This window comes from Apodemus sylvaticus, chromosome 5, assembly GCF_947179515.1.
Source record: "Apodemus sylvaticus chromosome 5, mApoSyl1.1, whole genome shotgun sequence".
NCBI lineage: Eukaryota > Metazoa > Chordata > Mammalia > Rodentia > Muridae > Apodemus > Apodemus sylvaticus.
This window is the reverse complement of record NC_067476.1, coordinates 34725007-34750157: the sequence shown is the minus strand read 5'-3', so window position 1 is coordinate 34750157 and position 25151 is coordinate 34725007. Positions and strand designations below refer to the sequence as shown.

General features: G+C 35.1%; 1 protein-coding gene across 1 annotated transcript in view; it reads right to left on the bottom strand.

Moving 5' to 3' along the window:
• The window catches only part of Galnt13 (polypeptide N-acetylgalactosaminyltransferase 13), a 604615-nt gene that overhangs the window by 276269 nt on the left and 303195 nt on the right, over nucleotides 1-25151 (bottom strand). The window contains exons 3-4 of the mRNA XM_052182494.1: nucleotides 2710-2876; nucleotides 2253-2460 (exon numbers count right to left, since the gene is read on the bottom strand). Of these exons, the coding sequence (XP_052038454.1) occupies nucleotides 2253-2460; nucleotides 2710-2876 (375 nt within the window). The remainder of the gene's footprint in view (nucleotides 1-2252; nucleotides 2461-2709; nucleotides 2877-25151) is intronic.

The following is a 25151-nucleotide window of genomic DNA, read 5'->3' as shown; positions in this document are numbered from 1 at the left end:
CACCACCCACAGCATGATTAGTCAAATTGCTTTGATATTATGTATCATTTTTAGCTATAACCCACTGAAAAGCAATAGCATACAGGGAAGGAGAGTAGATGAGAGAAAATTAGATCTGGAGCTTTGAATTTCAAATAGATCAAGTTAGTTTAAAGATTATAGGAAAACTTGTCATAGAGAAAATTTCCCTTAGGGAAAAAATCAGCAAGAATTAAAATCACAATCTATAAGTACCAATAAGCATTATCTATGAAGGACAACAGTACCATGAGAACTTATTAGCAAGCTGTCAGAGAACTTAGAGTCTATTGCTATCTCAATCCAGATACTGTGTTAAAACAAGGCAGTAACTGTTAGGTTTGTGTTTTACACTAGTTTCCTATACTAAAGCATTGTCAAGTTTTTGTGAGTCTATTTAAGGTTCAAATGTTTCACTTAGGTATTTCATTGGGTACTTTGCTTTCCATCCATGTCGTAGCTTCTCTCATTCTTGCCTTTTTGTAGTTTTAGTGGTTAACTACAGGCCAACCATTCAATCATCTCCACCAGAAAATGTTCACGTCCAATCAAGATGATTTTGATTGTAGGATATTCTGAAGAACAGAGTATCCTGAGCATTCTAAGCCACTCACAGGTGGGGAAAGCAAAACAGGACTACAGTTTTAGCTGCAATATTACTGTCATTCATTATCTTGTAGTCTTATATATGCTACACAATTGGTCATGGCCTGAAGTTCTTTGAAAACATTAAGCTTCATCGATCCTAAGGAAAGCTTCTTGATGAATCAGCCACAAGCAAATCATAACATTAATTAATTAATTAATTAATTTTTACTGGATATAATTATTTAACTTTTAGTGGGTCAGAAATCAGATCTAATTCTTTTGAATGCATTTGCTGTCTAGTTATGGCAATGTAAAAATGTATAATCAGAAACAAAAGAATCATTTATATATACATATATATATATACACATACATACATACATTGCATGGTATATATATGTATATATATATACATACATCAGATGGTATATATATGTATATATACGTATGTGTGATATACATCATGCAAATGAATTGTTAGAACAAAAGCAAGTAGTTTATGCATGGAAATATGAAACATTACATTTAAAACATTAAGTTAAATGTGAAACACTTGTTTGAAGAAGAGCATAATGTACAAAATATTATCAGACAATATATTGAAGATTTTCCAAGTTCATTTTGCGTTGTCAGCCTCATTCTTCTGTGGGCACTGTACAATACACAAACTGTTATTAGCTGTATACTATACTGAGTTGACTAAGAAGTTCCCACTGGCTTCTTGAATTGTTGGGGTACATTTTATTGATAGCCTCCATCTATTTTTCATGGCACAGAGCAGATCCCACCATTTATGTAATGGGGTTGAGCTATTTTACACTATAATTCACTGTTCTAAACATTTAATTAAAAAATTTAATCCTGGGTTCTTCTACCGCGCATAAAATGGCAAGGCTAGCAAGGTGTTCTAAAATGATTTATCACATCAAATAGAATTCAATGTTTGTTATCTTCATTAGGTCTAAGAACTACACTAATTTAGGAGCCACACTTTTGAACAGATACAAAATGACACATTCATTAAGACGAATTTCGGGGTCTTAATTCTACAAAGTTCAATTTCTCAAATTTTGATATTGATAGGTAGAAATAACTGCTTCAATAATTGTACTGTGCTCTACTTATTTTTTGAAACAGTATTATTTTAGGAAGCTGTGTGTGTGTGTGTGTGTGTGTGTGTGCATTTTCAAGAACTTTGAGATGAAGTTGAACTAGACTGACTGAAGGCACAGAGGCAATGAAGAGAACACTGCTGGGAGAATGGGAGGAACTGAATTATTCTCTGCACTTTCAGTAACATAAGTTTGCTAGAACATCTGCAATCCCTACACAGGGGAGTTGAGAGAACCAAAGCTGCTTTGAAAATTTTCTACAACATAATATGCTGTCAAACTGGAATGATTAACTTCACCTGCAAATGCTCAAACATTTTTTTCATTGTATCATTTGATTATTCCTAATCACTTACCCATGCTTAATACGAATCAGTATGATTTTCATCTTAAAAATGGGAAAGCTGCCTTTTTCAAAGCATATGAAATAAACCTTCTGAAAATAGCATTTGGACTAGGCATTATGATAGACAGCTGGAGCTGCCCTCAAAGGTCCAGGTGTAAGCCTTGCAGACTTAACACAGGGCTCCCTACCTGTCTTCCTTTATTCTCGCCAGCAAGGGCTCCAGCCATCCTAAGGTACACTCGCAGTGTGCATCCAGAAAAGTTATGACCTGTCCTTTTGAAGCAGCTGCTCCTCGGAGACGGGCGCGTATTAACCCAGAGCGCTCTTCCATCCTAATAATTTTCACTGGCACTTCTAAAGTTTTCACGTAGTTCTCTAATGTCAACTTGAGAAAATCTGTAACAAGAATGTATGGGGAAGGATTGGAGACATTTTAGAACAAAACAAAGGGGGGGGCGGTCACGGGCTCATACATGCAGATATCAAATGTGTGTGTCATGACAATCTCATATACAGAGTTTAAAGAGAAGTGCAGAAATAAAAAGTGCATCAGTTAGATAATTCTACACAACAAGATGTATATTTGTCCAGCTAGTTCATGACTATAAAACAATTCCTATTTACAGAGGTGCAAAGCGTATATACCTCTTTCACTGGCATCATCGACCAAGATGACTTCAGAGAGCAGGTAGTGTGGGGAGCGATTTATGACACTGTAGACAGTTCGAAGAAGAGTGCTCCAAGCCTCATTATGAAACACAATGACTACACTTGTGTTTGGAAGTTCATCAGGGTAGACTTTAGTCTTGCATCTGAGAAAAAAAAGGGAAAGAATAGCGATCATAATAAATTCATGTTTCATCCTGATCTTCCTCAGTAGGAATATTCATAACAATAAGACTTCAGACTTCAAAGTCCTTTACCAAGGAGATGGTTTATGAATATCTGGAATAATTTTCCTTTTTTATAAGCACTGTGAGTAATCATTTGGCCTTTTGAAAGTTAAATATGCATAATTACCAATATTTTATTTTAACTCCTGCAGTGAACAAAGCAGCATGATTTCCATAATTCTGAGAAAAATCTAAGAATACTGAAATAATATTCTCAAACTGTCAAATAATTACGAACACTAGATACAATAGAGCCAGACAAATTCATTTACTAGAAACAAATTTTATTCTTTGATTTACACAAAAAAACATAGCTCAAAAAGCTTTATGGGTATAAATAGACATGAATCTGTGCAGTTTTTTTTTTAATTTTTTTATTCAGTATATTTTTTATTTACATTTCAAATGATTTCCCCTTTCCTAGCCCCCCCCCACTCCCAAAAGTCCCATAAGCCCCCTTCTCTCCCCCTGTCCTCCCACCCACCCCTTCCCACTTCCCCGTTCTGGTTTTGCTGAATACTGCTTCATTGAGTCTTTCCAGAACAAGGGGCCACTCTTCCTTTCTTCTTGTACCTCATTTGTGCAGTTTTAAAGAATGTTAGACTGAGATTATTTATCTATTGTAAAATTTTAGAAAATAAGCTTTAACTGCATTTGAGAATACAGTACCATATTTCCACTTTTAAAGGGAGGTTAGGACCCATGGCTCCTACAATGCCTTGATATTCTGGACATGTGGGAAATAATTAGTTTACTGGTACTTTCCAAACTAAAACATGTACAAACACCACCAGAGAGTCTGTTCAAACACAGGTCTAATTTGCTAAGTCTGAGGTGGCGCCTGAAGTCCTGCTTTGCTGCTGGCCTCAAGAGAAGATGGATCAATGAGCAGTTGAATGGAAATTATCACATATTTTACAATTTACTAATTTTGAAAAAACAATTTTAAATGTGTTTCAAATTCAGATGGGCCAAGATCTTACTCTACAGGCATTCACATTATAAATTCAGAAAGGTTTGATTTTTGTAATTTTGTATGTAGGCACCCTGAAAAGAAATATGCAGATGGCCATTTCCTCTGTCAACTTTAAAACCATTAGATATGTCTGTCATGTAACTTTAAATCCTCTTCACCATAGATTTCTGAAGCAGGAGTAGAAGATTATTCACTATAGAACATGTTTAATGTTAAAATACTCCAAGAATTAAAAAATAAATAAAATCATTCTGTGAAGAAAAATGAGCCATATACCTTTTTCCTTTTATGGTAATATATTACACAATGCAGTGTTATTAGAATTCATTTATTTCATAGGGAAGGAAAAACATTCAATGTAACATAGGATATGAAGACAAACAATAAAATAAAATTGAGCATTACCATTAGGACCTTCCTCTTTTAAAACAATCTAAAATCTCATCCAGTCAGTGAAATCTTCTAAATACAGTGAGGTATGAATATCTATAGACCATGTATACAATTTCTAACATTTTTTGCATGAACCTATTTGAAAATGAATACATACTGAGCTCTAAAATGCAATAGACACTGTGCAGATAAGAAAAGAAAATGTGATGGCCTCACGGCTCTCTCCACTCTGTGCAAATGTTCAAACAGCGTCCTTGGGCTTTGTCATCTTCTCACTTCTATCTCCAGGCAGTTCAGCAACAAATGAACTGAGAAAGCCACCCCAGTAAATGACAAGTGTCTTTCCACAATTTTCTTCAATCCTGCACTCTCTGCCTCATCAAAAACTCCCCTCAACTTCAGCATGCCAAGTGCAAAATATGATAGTAAATCATTATCATCGCTGAAGTAAATGTATACAAACATTGTGAAGAGAGCCCTACAGCCAACAACTACTGTCTGAAACCAGTAATAAACAGTTAATAAATCCTACCCACTGTCAGTTATTTTACAAAGAAATTCTTTTAGAACAGAATTTTCTGTTTGGAATTCTAAATGCCAACTAAGAAAATATGGATCTATACACAGTTATCTTAAGAAATAAAGTTATCTGAGTATGATAGATTATGCCCGACACCTTTGAGTCAGAAGCAAAAGGATTGCCCTGAATTAGAGGATATCCTGGGCTAACTACACAGTAAATCGCAGGACACCCTTGTCTGCACATTGAGAACTTATTTGAGACAATAATGAAAACAGTAATGTAGACCTATAGCTCCAGTACTTTAAATGATTTTTATTAAGTTTATTTTTTGTTTCAAAAAACCCACTAATGTTAATTCTATATTCATTTCATCTATTCTTTATATAATGAAGGAAGATAATCTTAATGCAGATACTATATTAACAGAAGCTTTCCAATGACTCATTTAAAATATAAAAAATATATTTATCAGTTCTTCCTCTTTACTATAGAGGAACAGTCATCAACCACAGGATACAAGTGTTTTAGTTATGGAGGTGAATTTTAGAGTGATAGAGGTATGGTGATCACCCACTAGAACAAAGGTTAAATTTTAGATATTATCTAGGAAATTTGATCAGAAAAATTTGAAAGTAACAAATAAAAGTATTCAAGGCTTGAAAATGGAAACAGAAGCAACAAAGATAGCACGAAATGAGGGAATCCTGCAAATGAAAAATTTAGGGCTGCAAACAGCAAATACAGAGACAAGCTTCATCAATACAATACAAGAGATAAATGAGAATCTTAGGCACTGAAAATACAATTCAAGGAATGTATACATCAGTCAAAGAGAATAGAGAATATGAAAACAATCTGACACAAAACATCCAGTAAATCTGGGATACTATGAAAAGACCAAACCTATGAGTAATAGGAATAGATGAAGAAGAAACACAATGCAAAGTCCTAGAAAATTTTTTAATTAACCATAGAAGAACATTCTTCTAACTTAAAGAAAGGGATGCCTATAAAGGTAAAAGAAGTATGCAAAACACCAAATAGATTGGACCAGAAAAGAAAATGACCAGAATACATAATAATCAAAACACTAAACATAAAGAATAAAGTAAGAACATTAACAGCTAAAAAGGAAAAAAAAATCAAATAACACAAGACGTCAATCCTATTAGAATTACACCTGACTACTCAGTCAAGACACTAAAAGACAAATGGACTTGTATTAATATGATCCAGATGCTAAGAAATCACAGATACCAGTTCAGTTACTATACCTAGGAATAGTTTCAATCACTATGTATGGAGAAAATAAGATATTCCATTAAAAAGTGAAATGTAAAGAACATCTAGCTATAAATACATTCCTACAGAAGGTGCTAAAAGGAAAAGCCTAAAATAAAGGAAGTTAAATACACACATGAAAATATGGGAAATAATAATCTCCCATCAGTAAAACTAAAAGAAAGCACATACACAAATACCACCACCACCACCACCACCACCACCACCACCACCACCACCATCACCACCACACCTACTACTACTACTACTACTACTACTACCACTACTACTACTACTAAAAATAACAGGAATTAACCATAATTGTTAATTAGTATCTCTCAATATCAATTGCCTTAATTGCCAAACCAACACCCATCATTTTGCTTTATACAAGAAACACTCCTACATATCAGGATTATATATATATATATATATATATATATATATATATATATATAATTACCTCAGAGCAAAGTGTTAGAAAAAGATATTCCAAGTAAATCAACTTAAGAAGCAAGCAGGTATAGCCATTTTAATAACTAATAAAATAAACTTCAAACCAAAAATAATCAAAAGTTAGGGAAGGACACTATATGCTCATCAAGGGTAGAGTCCACCAAGTTGACATTTAAATTCTTAAGTTCTATACCCCAAACACAAGGGCATCCACCTTTGTAAAAGAAAAACTACTTCAGCTAAATTCATGCATTGACCTCATACACTGGTAATGGGAGATATTAATACCCCACTCTCACCAATGATTGGGTCATTCAGAAAAAAACTGAACAAAAACATGCTGAAGTTAACTGATGTTATAAACCAAAGATATTTCCTCCAAAATACAATAGAGCATACATTCTTCTCAGCAGTCATGGAACTTTCCATACCACTGTGGAAAGATTTTTACCGACTCCACATCCCATAGAGATCCCATGTAAAGAACCAAATAAAACAACCTAAATATTAGAAACCAAAAACTTCAGTTAAAATGCCATACAGATATAAACAAAAAATTCTCAATAAAGGAATCTCAATGTCTTTTGGAAGAATAAATAGAATAGATTCTATAGGTGGATTAGGAACAGGTAAGGGCAGAAATAGAGGGAATCAGATTGGGATGGAAGGAGAGAATTTGGCAGAGACAGCTGAAATGGGGGTTGGGGGGGGCTAAGAACAGTATGGATACCTACTGCAGTGTAAACTTCCTAGAATCTATAAAGGTGACCTAGTGAGGACTAATAAGAGAGGATACAGAGAAAGTTTCAACTGATCATCTTTTGTACCCAGGCAAGATTTCTAGTGGTGAAAGTAGATTGTATTCAGTTGAATTGTTGGCTAATTGGTTCCCATGGTGATCCCTAAATAAACCAGGCTTATGTTAGGACAGAAGGTTGGCCTCTGAAAATTGACAGTGAGTGAGTTCCCAGTGATATGAGGACAACTTCCACTCAGCCCAGTGAGCATAGAGAAGTCAAGCTGGGGTGGGTTTACCGCCTTCACTATTAAATTCTAGTCTCTTTGACATGAGAAGATATTCTGCAGGCGATCGAAAGAAAAGTCTGGACATTCAGCGAGTCACAAAGCCCTCTACCTACAATCTTTCCTGCCTGTAGAGTTTGCTGGGGCAATGGTGGTGCAGAATATATGGGAGTGGCCAATAAATGTTTGATTTAACTTGAGATTCAGGCCACAAGATCCCAACACTCCCTGAATGGCTAGAAACTGGAGACTGGCTAGCCCAGAGACGTAAACACAGATGAAAAGACGAATGGACTTGTAATGCTGTTTTGCTATACTCATATATTGGTGCCTTATCCAGTAGTCATTAGAGAGGCTTCTCATGGCATCATATGAGGGGGGTTCAGAGACCTATAGTCAGACATTATGCCAAGAGAGTCTAAATTAGAAGTCTTCATCATGTCCCACCCCTCTGAGCTAGAGAAACCAGAAAAGGCATGAAGGAAAGACTGTAGGAGGCAGAGGGTATGGAGAACATAAGGAGAATATGGCCCACTAAGTAAGCTAAGCAGGCTCACAGTCACAGAAAGACTGAAACCTCAAGTATGAAACCTATGCTATGTCATATATGTATATGTAATCGTCGTTAGCTTGGTGTGTTTATGGGACTCCTAACAGTGGGAGCAGGTGTATTTCTTGCTCTTTTGTCTACTCTTTGTATTCTTTTATTCCTGTTCTTTTTTGGGGGGGATTGTTTTGTCCAGCCTCAATATGAGGGTTTTCTTTTACCTTGTTTTATTGTATCTTGTTTTGTCCTCTCTTGATGACTTGCTTTTCTGAAGAGGAATGGAGGAGTATATATTGGAAAGGCAGGTTATAGGAGTTAGTGGGGATGGGGATCGACATAGGAGGAGCAGAAGAAAGGGAAACTGTGGGTGGGATGTTTCATATAAGAGAAGAATATATTTTCAATTAACGTTTTAAAAAATGTTTTGCGATTCCCTTACTTTCTGATTTGATGATAAAACACACAGAACTTGTATTAATATCTGCATGTTACACACATAATGTTCAACTATGGCAAAATACACCATGACTTTATGTACTACAAGGGAAGAAAAGTAACCTTAACAAATGAACTATACATTTTTTATTGGTTATTTTATTTATTAACATTTCAAATATTGCCCCCCTTTCTGGTTTTCCCTCTGTAAATCCTCTAACCCACTGGCCTCCACCCTGCTTTTATAAGGGTGCTCCCCCAAACCTCCCATACCCATCCACTCCTGCCTTACTTCCTTAGCATCCTTCTATTGCTGGGGCATTGGGCCTCCACAGGACCAAGTGCCTCTCCTCACAGTGGTGCCAGATAACGCAATGGGGCCACCCACCTATCTCAAAAATATTAACCCTGAATTTCTTCTATTTAAAGGAAATGCAGGGACAGGAAGTAGAGCAGGGACTAAAGGAAAGGCCATCCAGAGACTGCACCACCTAGTGATCCATCCCTTCTGCAGACACCAAACCCAGATACTATGGCTGATGCCAAGAAGCACTTGCTGACATCAGCCTCTTAGAGCTGTCCCCTGAGAGGCTCTGCCAGAGCCTGACCAGTAAACATGTGGATGCTCACAGCAATTAGCATCCACGTGTGTATTGGTAGATACACAACTGAGCTCATGAATCTCAATGGAAGAGTTAGGGGAAGAAATGAAGAAGCTGAAGGGGTTTTCAACCCCATAGGAAGAACAACAATATCAACCAACCAGAACCCTCAGAGCTCCCACAGGGATTAAAGTACCAACCAAAGGGTACACATAAAGGAACCCATGACCCAGCTGCAAATACAGCACAAGTTTTTAATTATTACAGTTTATTTAATTGTTCAATAGACTTTAGAGAAAAAACTTTTAAATTCATTTAGATGTCACTTCCAATGAAATTATTCCATCTATTTTTTTGAATCAGTAATATTGATTTTGAACTCTCTTAAGTTTTCTTCACTTCCTTTAAAATTAATTCTCAATTTTCAACTTGTGTCATTTAGTTTATTAGAGGCAAAAGCTGAGCTCATACCCCAGAAATCAAGTATTAAATTCTTCTGAAGCAGATGTGAAGTACAGAGACCCACAGACAGATATTAAATAGACATTGGGAGACCTTTTCTCTATTAAATCTGTCCCCTCATGACTCAGAGAATTTTGGGAAAGAAGAGGCAAAAGAGTTTAAGACTGAGAGAAGATGGAAGGCACCTAGAAAACAAGGCAATTTAAATCAAGATGATCAATGCTCATATGAACTTAGAGAGACTGATTGGCTCTTCACCAGACCTTGGCATATGTTATAGTTTCTAGTTCAGTGCTTTATGAAATTCCTTAGTGTGCAAAAGAGTATTTCTCTGAGTCTTCTGTCTTCTTTTGATATTCATTTGTCTTGTCTAATCTTAATTATTTTTTATCTCATCTTATTAGATTTTATTATTATTTCTTATATATTTTATATTTTCTGAGAGACAGAAAGGGAGTGAATCTGATGAAAAGGAGGTAGTAAGAAACTGGGAGGAGTAAAGTGAGAGAAAAATGTAATCAGGGTACATTTTTAAAAGAATACATACTATTTTCAATAAAAGAAAAAAGTACATTGTGAAATGAAAAAGCAGTTTATTGCATTCTAGTTGTAAAAATAGTATCTTTCTGATACTATCTTCCATGTTTACTCAAGTTTTAAATGATACTGGTTAGAAAAATATTGCTAATTTCTATCTATGTATCTATATATCTATGTATCTATGTATCTATGTATCTGTCTATCTATCTATCTATCTATCTATCTATCTATCTATCTATTTTACATAAATTGCAGTTTCCCTGTTTTATCTCCTCCAGTTCCTCACCCCCATCTACTATATGCTCTTCTTCCACTGACACCCTTGTCATCTACTTATCCTTTGATTCTCTTCATAAAATGCAGAACTCCCATGAATATCAAACAAGGATATCAAGTTGCAGTAAATTAGAGACATGCCCACATATTATGATGGGATGAGGCAACCAAGTGGGAGGAAATGGTCCCAACAGCTAGCAAAAGAGCCTGGGAGAGTTCCTGCTCTCATTTTAGGAGTCCCACAAAAAGACAAAGCTTCACTACTCTAACATATACGCAGAAGGCATAGGTCAGTCCCATGCAGGTTCCTTGATGATCCATTCATTCTGTGGGAGGTCTCATCAGCCCAAATTCATTGATTGTGTGGGTATTCTCATAGCGTCTTTGAAACCTCTGGCTCCTATAACCCTTCCTTTTCATCTTTTTCGATTCCCTGAGCTCTGCCTAATGTTTGGCCATGGGTGTCTGCATCTGCTCCTTTCAGTTGTTGGATGAAATCTCGCTGATAGCAATTGAGCAAGGCACCAATCTGTTCATATAGCAGAGACTCATTAGGAATCATTTAATTGATTGTTTTTTAGTCCTGTTTGGTTCTATTTTTGGTCTCTGGGCTATGCATCTTCTGGTAACCCTAGCATCTAAGACTCCTTGCACCAATTAACACAGAGCCTGAATTGACCATCTCCTGCAACCAGGATAAACTTCTAGTGAAGGAATAGGGACACCAACCTGGCCACATAACCTTGGATGTACGATTTGTCTGCCTACAAGATGTACTTGGTTAAAGGTGGCATAGTAATGTGGAAGTAGCTAATCAATGACTGGTAAAGCTTGAGACTAATTCCAAGAGAGTAGCCCAGCCCTGACATTGCCTTGAGTGCTATTTTCTATTTTTAATCAGAAAAAATAGACATTACATAAAATAGACCTAATATTAAACTGATTTATGAATGTTTAAATGAAATGAGAAAGAGGCATTTCCCTAGGGCTACTTTAGTAAACATAAACATTTAAATTTATCTTTTAGGAATTGCAGTGTCTTTTTCAAGTCCTTAATGAGACCTTGGGTTCAATATGAGCATAAGGAAAAATTAACTGTCTTAGTGAGTAGGTGGGTGAGGGAGCACTCTCATAGATGCAGGATAAGGGGAGAGACTAGGAGTTTTCCAGAGGGAAATGTGGATAACATTTGAAATGTAAATAAATAAAACATAATTAAATAATAATAAAGTAAAATAAATATTAAATAAATAAGTAAATAAATACAGATGTTAATACATTTCAAGCAATATTTCATAAATCACTATTGTTTTTTATAATTGTTCATATAGAATTATTAAAAATTTGCATTCATTTGCAACCATTGTTTATGTAGTTAACATTGATAAAAATGAAAGACTACACTATAAATTTGTGAATGTCTATAGGCAGAACATGTATTCTCGTTCTCAAATGAAATCATAAACTTGGTCATATAAACATTTCATACATCATAAGATACAGACTTATCAGACGATGAACATATAGAATGATGGCAAGAAAGTTGAAACTCACTTCTTTTGAAAAAAATTCTTTATATATATATGCAGGTTACTCCATTGAGAGAAAATAGAAGCAGTGACAAAAGGAATCTTTTGAATAAGCATAAGAATGTGTTTATGACCTTTAATCATATTCAATCAATGTGAGAATTGCCTGATTATGACTTTGAAAAATATTGTTGTCTTGCTTTCAGTCACAGAGATGCTGATTAAAAGAGTGATGTGTTCATGCATGGGTAATAAGATTTTAAAACCTTTATGTTGAACATTAAAATATAGGCATTTGAGATTAAGAATAACTGAACAAGAAGTTCTTATACCTGGACACAAATACTTCTGTTTCAAGCACTGATTAAAAGTTAACCAAGAAACTCTTGCTGTGATGGTTAGTTTTCATAGTACTAGAAGGTTCTGTGTATGCTGCTGTGGAAAAAAGGCATCAATTGCCTTGCTCAAAACTAGATGCTATATAGTATAATACTGACCTATAAGGTAAGCTATATTCACTGGTACAGTAATAGTATGACAATCACAGGGAAGACCAGCTACCTTCTAATTCATCGGCATAAGTGAATGTCTGATAAGTTAAACCTTGCTAAGAGGCCATGAACAGATAGATCATGCTCTTTTACTAGATGGTAATACTCTCAACATATCTTCTTTGTATCTCTATTTATATCCATGACCTTGTGTTGTTCTCAACTTTTTTAAAAGACCCTCTTCCTACAATAGGTAGTATTAATGCAGAGGTTTAGAATTATTCAAAATGTTAACTGATTGTGAGTGTTCAGATGTGAAGAGATTATCTATAACAATCGTTCAAAGGCTCAGGAAACATTGTGAAAGAGGGTGAAGGAAAAAATGTAAGAGCTGATGGATGAGGAGACAGCCATGAAATACTGTTTTCTGGACATAACCTGGCTGATATGCACATTGACTCACAACAGCTGTGGTTGTTGGCAGAAGAATTGTACAAGATAAAGCCAGTAAAAATTCCAGCAGAGATGAAGGAAATGCTTCCAGTGCCCTATCCTTGGTTAAAATTTTGTTAGCAGTTTATGACCTCTGAGGGAAGCAGAGTTGATTTGCTTCAAAGATTTAGCATCAGCAGATCTCGTTTCCCAGAGGATGAGGCGATACCAGGCACATATGGTCAGAACTAATTGTAGTCATAGGAATAAAAATAATGACTATAATAATAATAATAATAATAATAATAATAATAATGAGAAGGTGGAAATGAAGTTGGAGAAACGATATTCATACGGGAAACTAAGGAAAGGTAATTAAGTAGATAATACCAAAATAACTTGAATACATGTACAAAACTTTCACAGTTAAATCAAAATGTTATATTTAGACATATATTTTGTGAATTCTAAACTGAGAACTATAACCTTAAAATCTTTTACTCACAGACTTATTAAAACAAATGAAACACCCTCTTTGCCTAAAAATAATTGAAAATTAAATGTACGTAATTAATACCTTTTGAAACTATTTTCTGCAGTTGTAGCTCTGAGGAGTAGAAGAATCTTAGCTCCTTCACCTGTAATGTATATGTCATTTAGATGTACAGTAATGTTCAGTTCCCTGCCTTTTGGTTGGAGATGTATAAATACAAAAGAAAATTCAGTTACGCCAAATTGAAGGGAATATGGGAGAACAGGGATGTTTCAAACAGCTGCAATCTGGAAATGCATGAAACAGTGTACCTATTGCCATCTCTCCCCTTGGCTATGCACACATTAGGAGAACATAAACTGTTACAATTTGATTTTCTCCTTTTCAAAGGCATATTGATGTTTTCAGATAAGCTACTCAACACAACATGATACATCAAAGGAAGAAGAATTGACTGTAAGATGAGAATGTGCAATCACAAAGGAGCCACAACTACACAGTGGTGTAGTTAGAAACAATCCATCTAGGACTCCCAACAAAGTCTGTCAACACGATGGTGTACTTGGCTTGCTGGCAGGCTGCTCACTGAGCCAGTGGTTACCTTTTACTGCCTCAAATAAAGAAGATTAATAATAGCAATTAAGCTGAAGGCTTGTAACAAAAGCCCTCTATATATTTCTTATTTTTAAGGTCTACGAGATGTGCAGAATTACATGTGGCTTCCATTCCCCAATAAGAATAACCACAGACAGAATTTATGTCACATCCCAATGCTTCCATGTAAATCAAATTCAGCCAATGAGAAAATAGTTCCTTCACAGCCCTTAACAGCTGGGGACCCTAAGTAAAATAAAGTATTTAATTTTACATATATTTCTATAGGTTGCTTTATATGTATAGTTTGTTAAAGTTGTCAAGAATCCGATGATTTTTCTCAAAACTTGCTGAGTCCTTTAACTTTTATGCAAATCAAGTTTTATGTTTATTTAAAATACAGGTATAAATTTTATTATTTTTATCCAGTCTGCTTTTGTATCCACTTTTGAGTCTTCTGTTTTCTTATACATATTGGTTGTGATAGGAAAGATTGCCTCTGGCTAAGATTTTACTTCACAATTTTCTTACTTCTTGACTATTTTTCTTGGATTTAGTTGTATATATTGCCCTTCTAACCTTAGAACTCTGTCTAGACTATATGCTGTAGGGAACAGAAATAGTGAGTGGAGAATTTCTTTCTTTTCCCTTATCTAATCCCATGTAAAGTTATTTAACCCCTTCCTGTTCCACATCTCATATACCTCAACATTTTTACTTATTACTCTTTCATAATAAATCTAACATCCCAGGAAGTAGGGGAGTCTTTAAAACAGATCAAAAGAGGAAATTTCATTTCATTCCCTCAGCCACTCCATTATCTGTCACTCAATATGCTGTAAAAATTGTATCTGATAATGAAAGACATTAATTAAAACTTAACGATTAGGCAGGTTATTATAGAAGGCCTGAGATCAACTCACCAGTCATACCTCTCCATTATTATAATCTGAACTAGAGGTACACAAATACATTTTTTTCTACAATTTTGTGAATCTTTCATTGATTATTTTCCACAGGCACTGAAAGCCAGAAAAATAATTAGGTAAATAATATGGAAATGAGAAAGCTAAAGAAAAGATTCACAAGTCATTCAGTTCTAATGCGTCTACTTTAGAGCCAAGTAACACAGTACTTATTTGGATATATTGAGAAAACTCTGTGCCTTGAAAAACTAACGTCCTGTTTTAATTGAGTACCTATGAGTACACCCTCTAAATGCAAACGATGTTGTCATCACTTCAGTTCAGTGTGATTGTCATAACACATATTCAAGACGTTTGAGGACATGCAATACAATCATAAATGAATATTAAGAATGTACTCTGTTGTCATAGGAGTCTTACTTAGATTATAAAACAACATAAATATTACAAATTCTCTAAAATTACTCAAATTGACCTTCTTTCTAGTACGATTTTGACCATTAAAAGGTCATTTGTATTTTTCTCTTTGCTTCTGTGACTACCTTTTCACATCCCCCTATCTCAAACACATCTTCATTTACAGATCACCAAAATTCAGAACTGTTCTGCTTGACCAGTTGAGATTCAACATGAGACAGTGCAATGAGCATCATGCCCTTCTATATCATATATTTCCCTTCATTCTAAATTTCTCTGATTTTCTCCTGGTTTCCTCCTCTTAGATTTTCCTGCTTACTTCTTTAAAATCAGCTCAATATTGCTGCTTAAAGAATCAAGGAGGTTATGTCTGCCTGTCTGCTGGATATTTTACTGCTTGTTTCATTTTTAACACCCATAGTCTATTGTATAATAATTCATATTACTTCTCTCCAAATAGACTCATGTTGTCTACTTGTTCTAAAGGGACGCCTTGATTATCAAGTCTTGAAATTTTCCAAAAGCTGGGAATACCAAAGATACAATTCACATATCATAAGAAGCTCAAGAAGAAGGAATACCGAAGTGTAGGTACTTCAGTCATTTATAAAAGGGGTAACAAAATACTCACAACAGCAATTATGGAGACAAAGTGTAGAGCAGAGACTGAAGGAAAGGCTATCCAGAGAGGCCTCACCTGGGGATCCATCCCATATGCAGTCACTAAACACAGACACCATTGTATATGCCAAGAAGTGCATGCTGAAAGGAGCCTGATACAGCTGTCTTCTGAGAAGCTCTGCCAGAGCCTGACATATACAGAGCTTGATGCTCAAAGCCAACCATGGAACTGATCACAGGGTCCCCAATGGAGGAGTTAGAGAAAGGACTGAAGGAGCTAAAGGAGTTTGTAACCCCATAGGAAGAACAACAATATCAAACAACTAGATCTCCATGGTCTAAACCACCAAGCAAGGACTGACTACACATTGAGGGATCTACAGCTCTAGCTGTATATGAAGCAAAGGATGGCCTTGTTGGGAGTGGAGGCCCTTGGTCCTTTGAAGGCTGGATATTCCAGTATAGGAGAATATGAGGGCAGGAAGGCAGGAGTGGATGGGTGGATAGGGGCATACTATCATGGAAGTAGGAGGAGGGGGGGTTGATAGGGGTTTCTGTGGGGAGAATCAGAAAAGAGGAAACATGAGATATAAATGAATAAATATCCAATAAAAAAACAAAGAACATTTTAGCTAGGGTAAGACCACACTATCCTAAACCACATCTGACTCAATAAATACATATTGCAAGAGATGATAATAATTCCCCTAATTACATAGCAACCACTGTATATGTGTTTAAATTGATACTCTCATTTGATCCTGACACCAGACACTTTTATGACTTATAGGCTATCTGAAATACAATAAAAGTGTAATTTCATCAGTATCATGTATGAATTATTTTCATGTTGCAAAAATTTGAAGTAAATATTTGTTTATGCTGTAAAGTCAAACTGCCTCCTTTATTCTAGAGAAGGATATGGAAATGGGCAAGCACTTCTCTTCCTAGGACAATATTTATATTCTGTGAAGAACATGGTTGATTGTGAGTAGAGTACAAGACTGTCATACTGTTTAGAAATTCTAAAAAGTAATAATCACATAGTTTTTTATCAGTGGTGCTATATCTACATTGAAAGATCTGTATCATATCGTTTAAGCTTGGACATCCAAGCTCTATAAATCCTCATGACGGCTTGTCTTTGAGAGCACAAGGAGACTTTCTACAAAACAGAAGATATCTAGGACATGCAAGTGGACTCAGATTTTCATTAACAGCCTATTGTAGTGGTTTGGGGGCAGCACATCTGATAATCCTGATCCTTTTCTTGATCCAGAGCTCCTACTTAATAAGTAAATAACTTAATGTTAAAACTAGTAAGTACCTTGCTTCTCAGTGGTGAAATTGGGCTTCAAAATAATGACATTAGATTTCAAGAGTTGTTTCTGTTTCTCTCACCTGATGGGAATTTACTAGTTGTATCTTTTCACTTAATACTGGAATTATTTATGGTAACAATGTTGTATCTTATGTTAATTAAGCAACATGTTTAATAAATGGCAAATTATTTGTTTCTATTTTCTTTTTTTTATTCGATATAATTTATTTACATTTCAAATGATTTCCCTTTTCTAGTCCCCCCACTCCCCGAAAGTCCCATAAGCCCCCTTCTCTTCCCCTGTCCTCCCACCCACCCCTTCCCACTTCCCTGTTCTGGTTTTGCCGAATACTGTTTCACTGAGTCTTTCCAGAACCAGGGGCCACTCCTCCTTTCTTCTTGTACATTAGCCATTACAGAAATATATAAGATTTGAGTATATATTTACTTCCTTCAGTAATGATTAACCAAACAATGGATTTGAAGTCTAAATCTGTTAAATACCGATCAAAGCTTGGTGCCTAGAATCTCTCAAGGTCTGCAAAGACAAAGAAAACAAGTCTTTCATACTGAAATGCTATTATAATCCAATAGCTGCTCTGAGGCCATGGGGCAGTATAAACTCAGAGTCAGGGTGTTTATATTTTCAATTTGCCACTTCTTAGTTTACATAGTTATAAAACTTAAACAAAAGAAAACAAAAAACAGCATCTAACTTACAGAGCAGGGAGGGTAGAAATTATTAGTGTATCCAAAGCTTTTATGCCAATACTTAGAATACAATATCCATTTAACATGTGTATACAGAGAGTTCATTATCTCTATGTTTTTAATTGCTTATTGATATAGTTGTCCTCTGTTACTTTGAAAAATATAGAAAAGTCAATTAAAACAAAATTGGTCTAAAGAATATATCTTTTGCTTAATTTTCCATTCTACTGATAAAGACAAACTTTTCTCTCGAACTGTTGATTGAAATCATAAGAAAGAGATTTCTGAAGAAAATAATAACACACGAGAAGTTGATTTATATAGTGTTTTAGTGCTGATGAAACTTCTTTAATAAATGTTCATGGTCTATTTTTAATTAATTTAGTACTTCACAAAATAAATTGCACAGCCAGTTTTAATCAAATGAAATAAATAAAGAAAGAAAAGTAATCCGCCATTTAGAACAAGAGCATTAATGGAAAAGTGAGGACTTTGGGGTGATTATTTGAAGAAAGCATAGTGTATTTGAACTATGAAGAATAGGCAGGATTCTACATTGAGGAAACAAGAGAGTCATTACTGTGTCACTAAGCACTGGGATAAGCCTGGGGGTGGGGGTGGAGAGAAAGCATGCCTTTCTGGGGAAAAGATTCCTTAATAATCCAGTTGAAACAGGCATCAGCTTGAAGGTACAGACAGTCATAAAATAGGAAATAATTAAAAGAGCTGAATGAACAGCAGAGCAGTGACGTTCCACCTAACACAGCTTAGATGTCAATGGGAAATTAAAAGTAAGGAAATAAAATAGTATACCATCATAAAACAGGTGGAGGAAAAACATTTGAAACCTAATGGCTAGATGGAGAGCTGAGAGGGCAAAGAGATACAGTGAGGAGAAGAGGAAAAGTGCTAAAAGGCAGATCAGGATGTCTTAAGTCACATGACAGTTGCAGGGCATTTATCCCTCCAATATTAAATCCTTTCTAGTTAGAGAAAGTGGCCAATTCAGGATCTATTTCTCAAACTTCTAGAAGTCCCAGCTAGAATCTCCCCATAGACCTTCAAGGGTCTCCGTCCCTTGGTCCCTGGCACTTCCCAGACTTTGTTCTCTCTTCACTGAGATATTCATTCTTTCTCCTCTGTTCCCCTTACATCTGACCCCCACCTCCCCTACCAATCCCCTCTTCTACCCATTTCCCTACCTCCAGCTGCCTCTGTCCCCAAGTCTATTGACAGCCTACAGGAACCTAACACAACTGTACTCTGAGAGGTTCCACCAAGCAGTCAATGGAAAGAGATGCACAGAGACAAAGTCAAACTTTAGTTGGAGCTCAAGGAGTGATGTGGAAAGTTTGGAGAAAGACTGAGGCACCCAAAGAAGACAGGGACTCCTAAGGAAGATCAACAGAGTCAACTAACCTAAACTCTTGGGACCTCCTAAAGAATGAACCACCAACCAAAGAGTTAGCAAGTGTTGGACCTAGGCCCCTTGAGCGTATATAACAGATACTCAGTTTGGTTTTCATGTGGATACCCCAACAATTGCAGTAGTCTGTTGCCTGCCTGACTGTGGAATGGATCCTTTACTCCTAACTGGATTACCTTGAATGGAATCAATGGGAGAGAATGGATGTAGCACTGCAGTTATTTAATCTTGATGTGCAGGAGTCAGGAGAAGTAGTTGTGTGGAATGAGGAAGAAGGAATAGGGGGAAGACCTGTGTGACTAGAAACTGGGAGAAAGGGTGGGGCTGATACTGGGATGTAAAGTGAATAAGTAAATTAATTAATTTAAAAAATAATGGGTGACATTTAAGTCTATGGGCTAACTACAAGGTTTCAATATAATCTCAATCACTCTCCTATTGGGCCCCTAAATTCAAGCCATTCCAAATCTTACTAATGTGGCTTTGTGACTATATTTCCAACTTGAGTGAGGAGCCATAATTCATGTGTAGACAACTATGTAAGGCACAGAAAAGAGTTTTTTAAAAAGTCATCAGATAACCAGTCAGTATATAAATAAACTAAATAATCTTGAAGAGGGTTCTGGATTTCTACTGACAATTGCATTGTGGTATTAGTTGATCATATATTGATTTAAACAAAAAACTTTCAGATAACACTGTGATACTAGGAAATCCTGTGACTGCTTGCTGGTGACAATACTCCCCTCTCTACTTGTTTCCATCCCTTTGAGATTAGACTGTTTCCACCATAGCTTGCTATCAAAGACCCTGAAGCCATCACACCTTACACTGGTAATACTGGGCATCTCAAAGTTCCTTCACAGACAGCTTCTCATGACATCATCTCTTGTGATCTATAGAATTCTTTATGGTTGTACCATTTCTCAAGAAATTACCCATTTGCTCCATGGTGAAGCACAAGGCACACTCTTCCTTTCAATTTATTCTTCAAAGTATATTCTCCTGTATGCTCTATCAATTACCCAGTACATTTCAAGCACTTCTTCTTTCATATGAATAGGCTGTGGGTAAAATTAACCCGCTAAAAAGGTGGAGTCATTCAGAGGAGGGCAGAAAACTCTCCACCATATTATAAGTATTGTTCTCAAAACCCAAAACTAAAATCAACAAAACAAAACAAAAAATTGGAAAAACCACTAAATATATTCATATTGTTTTGATAATTTTTTCTTAAGACATTGTGGTATAGGGGTGTTTTGTCTGCATGTCTGAATTTAAGCATACAGAAACAGTGGCTTCAGAATTAAATCCTCCCTAAAGGATTAACATTCTGTTATCACCATGTGAATCCAGGAAACTTACATGGTTACTAGACGATAGCAGCATGTTCCCTTACGTGCTCAGCTATCCCTCCAACTCCTCATTGAAGACTCTCAAATACATATTTTTTACTTTATGAGCTATGTAGAGGTCACTTGTTTTCAGATATATCAATATTTCCTCTTAGTGTTTGCATACAGTGACAAGAGCATGACTATTTCTATTGATCCTTGTTCAGGGGATTTTAGCACTGTCAGATTTGCTTTTGTTGTTTTTTGCTTGTTTGTTTTGTTTTACTCCTGATTGACATGGCATTTATAGTTCTGTGAGATATAAGATATGGTTGTGAACATACCTATTAACTGGTTGCTACAGCAGAAGTCATTCTGTGTAGCAATGCTTTAAGATACCGTTATTCTCATTAAGTAAGCTTCGATTTTAATAGTATTTTTCTAGCCATAATTTCTATTTCATTTAACTTACCTGTACTGTTTCTATGATTCTTTGTCATTGTGTTCAATTATAAAAATTTATAATGTGTTTTCATATCAGTTAAGGCTAATTCTTTACCTGAGCATTTCTTTGCTTTTCTATTTTTTAAATAATTTTCTGACATATTATACCAGCTTAAATCCACTCTACATATTCTAATATTTTTTTCATTATCATGGTCCTAACACGCATCTCTCCTATTTGTTAACATAGCTACTACTTAGATATTGAATCTGACTTCAATATATTTACTTAACACAAAATGTGTTACATATACAGATTCATTTGATATAATCTTATGTCCCAATAATATGTGAAAAATGAAAACAGCAATGGACAATTCTCCTAAGATTTGCCTCTTGACTCAAATAATTAGTTGTTTCCTCATGTTATTATTGTCCTATGATGAATTATCTTCATTATTTAATTTATTTTTTAATTAATTAATTAATTAATTTAATGGATATGAATACTCTGCAACACATGTACACATGTATGCCTGAGGAGAGCATCATATCCCTTTACAGATAGTCATGAGCCACCATGTATCTACTGAGAATTGAACTCAGAACCTCTGGAAGAGCAGCCAATGCTCAACTGCTGAGCCATCTCTTTGTCTACTCTTCACTGATTTATAAAGGTGTTCTTTTATACTACTTGTCTCTGTCTTCAAGTTTAACACACACAAAATAAAAATATATGGCATGTTTCAATATATGTCATATAATATATCCAATATAAAAATGATGTAAACATTTTATATGCATGATTTTCAAGAGTATCACACTGCTGAATATTTTCTAAATTACATTGAATAACCTGTCAAAGCAATTTCCATGTATCAACCCCTCCTATTATTAACACCTTATAAATGAACTCAGGCACAATTGTTATGCTAAACACAACATAAAATGTCATGCCTCAGTGCCTGCAATACCAATCTGATAAGCATATCTATTTTTCATGTCAGAATTATACTACTTAAGGCCAGACTTTATTACTGAAGACTGGGCATTGTTGCTGATACACATTACCACTTGTAATGAGATAATTTTCAAATGATTTATTAAAAATAAAATAATAAATTTCATCAAAGTAGATCCATTTTAGATACTCAATTACATAGTGAAAGTATAAAAACAAATTTAATCCTTCCCATATAGATGAGGTATCTTCTTATCAGCCTTAATATGTTACTAATAGCTAATATATGGAACTCTATGAGACTTGGTATATGTTTATTTATCTTCATTATTTATTTTCAGATTTGTATTTATGGAAAATAACTGAAAACAAAGCAATTATAAAATTAATGGGTTAATTCTGTAAAATACTGTTATTTGTTTGTGTCTGTGTGTATATGTGTGTTTATGTTTATGTGTGTGTATATGTGTGTGTATGTTTATGTGTATGTGTATGTATCTGTGTATAGGTATGTGCACATGTATGGGTGAGTGCCAGTGGAGGCTAGAGTTGGAGTTATAGATGGTTGTGGCCTGCCTGATTGTGACTGGGTACTGAAAGATAGAGTCATTTCCTCTAAGAGAATATTAAGTGACCTTAACCACTGAGCAATCTCTTTGGCTCCCTACAATAATTTTTAAAGATGTAAGACAATCTGATCATGTAGTTATTATTTTGCATTTTAAGGATACTCTAGAGTCTACCTTAAAATAATTGAAATAAGAATAGTAATGTTCACCTAATAAATAGAAGCCATATAGTTAATTGAAATTATTTATCTTTTTCTATAACATGACAGTTCTCAACTAGAATTTAAAAAAATGTCTTAAACCTTAAGTTTTATCAAAAAGTCATAATTTCACTTTGTCCTTAAATACATTTTGAATAAAAAGGGATTTAAAATTTCTATGTCACTTTTCTGCTGACATCCATATCACCTATTACCACGTAATAAGTCTCTTGCTCAGCCAATTCAATCCAAAAACTGAGAATTGCAGAACTAATTCTTGGAAGAAAAAACATATGTTCACCCAGTTTCTTTTTTTCCCTGAATAGGAGTAACAATGAGGAGATTAGTTTCTATTTCCCTTCTAACACCTTTCCATTACTTTCCAGAGGAGTTAATCCCTTGATGCCTGGAATTGGGATTTACTCCCATAAAATTAGCCCAGTTTTCTTCCTGGAAAATCATGTCTATAAAGACATCATGGCACATGGTGTAGCAAGGAAAGTTTTAAAGCTGGCAAAGAGGAAATAATAAATAGAGTCTTTTAGTATATACTTTTAAGTATAGAAGTCTTATACTACCATTTTGTACTGTAATTCTGATGTAGTCATATAATCAGAAAGCTGAATGGTTTTTGAAGATTTACTGTTTTTATCGGTGTGGAAAGTACAGCATATGGTGCCAAAATGACCTGAGATGTGTTTTCTTACTATTATGATATATTTAAAGAAAAGGAGAATGTATACCTTTAGGTCATATACTGACAATATATCAAGAAAAAATAAAATATTGAATGCTTCAGCTCTTATTTATACTGAAGAAATAGCTCCCACAATAGTTGTTACTATGATGTCAAGAGTTTAAAAATAAGCATTCATTTATATGAGATAAAAAAATGGTAAGAAATCCTAGGGTATTGCATAAGTAAGTTGTACACCCTTTCCATTATGACAAACACATGAATTTTGAAAGGAAACTATAATTCAACTTATAATTCAACTATGGTTCTGGTATAACCAAATGTATTTCCTTTATCTACCAATAAATAGCCTCTCTTCTGCAGGAATAATCCATGGGTTAACTGGTCAACTGGTCAAAATTTACTAGTAAACAAAAAGTTTATAAGTAGCTCACCTGTTAAGAAGAACTAACAGCATAAAAACAAAATGATTATGTCAGTCCAATTTAACTTACTATGTAAAATAACAACTTAGGGATTAAACTAATACAGAAATTTTGTCTTCATAACTAATCTATTCATTCATAAATTCATGATATTTAGTTATCAAACTAATTGTAGAGAAACTTGAAGCAATCCCACTAAAATCAGGGACTAGACAAGGCTGTCCACTCTCTCCCTAACTGTTATATATAGTACTGGAAGTACTAGCCAGAGCAATTAGACAAAAAAAAAAAAAAAACCAGAGGTCAAAGTGATACAAATTGGAAAGGCAGAGTTACTTTTTTTTCAATTGAACATCTCTCTTCCGAAATAGACTCTATCTTACGTGAAGATGACATAGACAAACCAACATATCTTTCCTTTTAAACTGATAGATTCTCAGAGAGAGAGAGAGAGGGAGAGAGGGAGAGAGAGGAGAGAGGAGAGAGGAGAGGAGAGAGAGAGAGAGAGAGAGAGAGAGAGAGAGAGAGAGAGAGAGAGAGAGAGAGAGAGAGAAATTATGACTGTTCTTATCCACAGATGAGCCTGGAAAGTTCTATAGACATGATCACATATGTGGCCCAGTCAGTCATACAACAAAGAATAAAGCTATAAATGAGGGTATGGAGCCTCTAAGGAGGACAGGATGAATGTAGGTAGCAAATGAGGGAGATATGAAAGTGTGTGGGTAAAAAATTATCATAATGTGTTTTCAACATTCATATCACTGTCAAATAACAATTTTAATTAGCACCTTTTAAAACAGAATGTTTCTATGTCTTAAGGAAGATTCTGGAGCTATAAGTATAATCACTCTCTGACATTTGATTCCACTTTCCACTGGCTGCCGAAGAGAGTAGTTGTCACAAGAAACCATAAATAGGTTGTCCTTTCCCTCTCTATAGAGAAATGACTACAGCTGTGACTATGAAGTTATTAAATGTTCAAGGTCATTTTCCCTCAGTTCCCAAGTGGTACATTATCCTATAAATACAAATTCTCAGATTAAGGAACAGTGCCAGGTTCACACAATCATCTAAATAAACATCTCC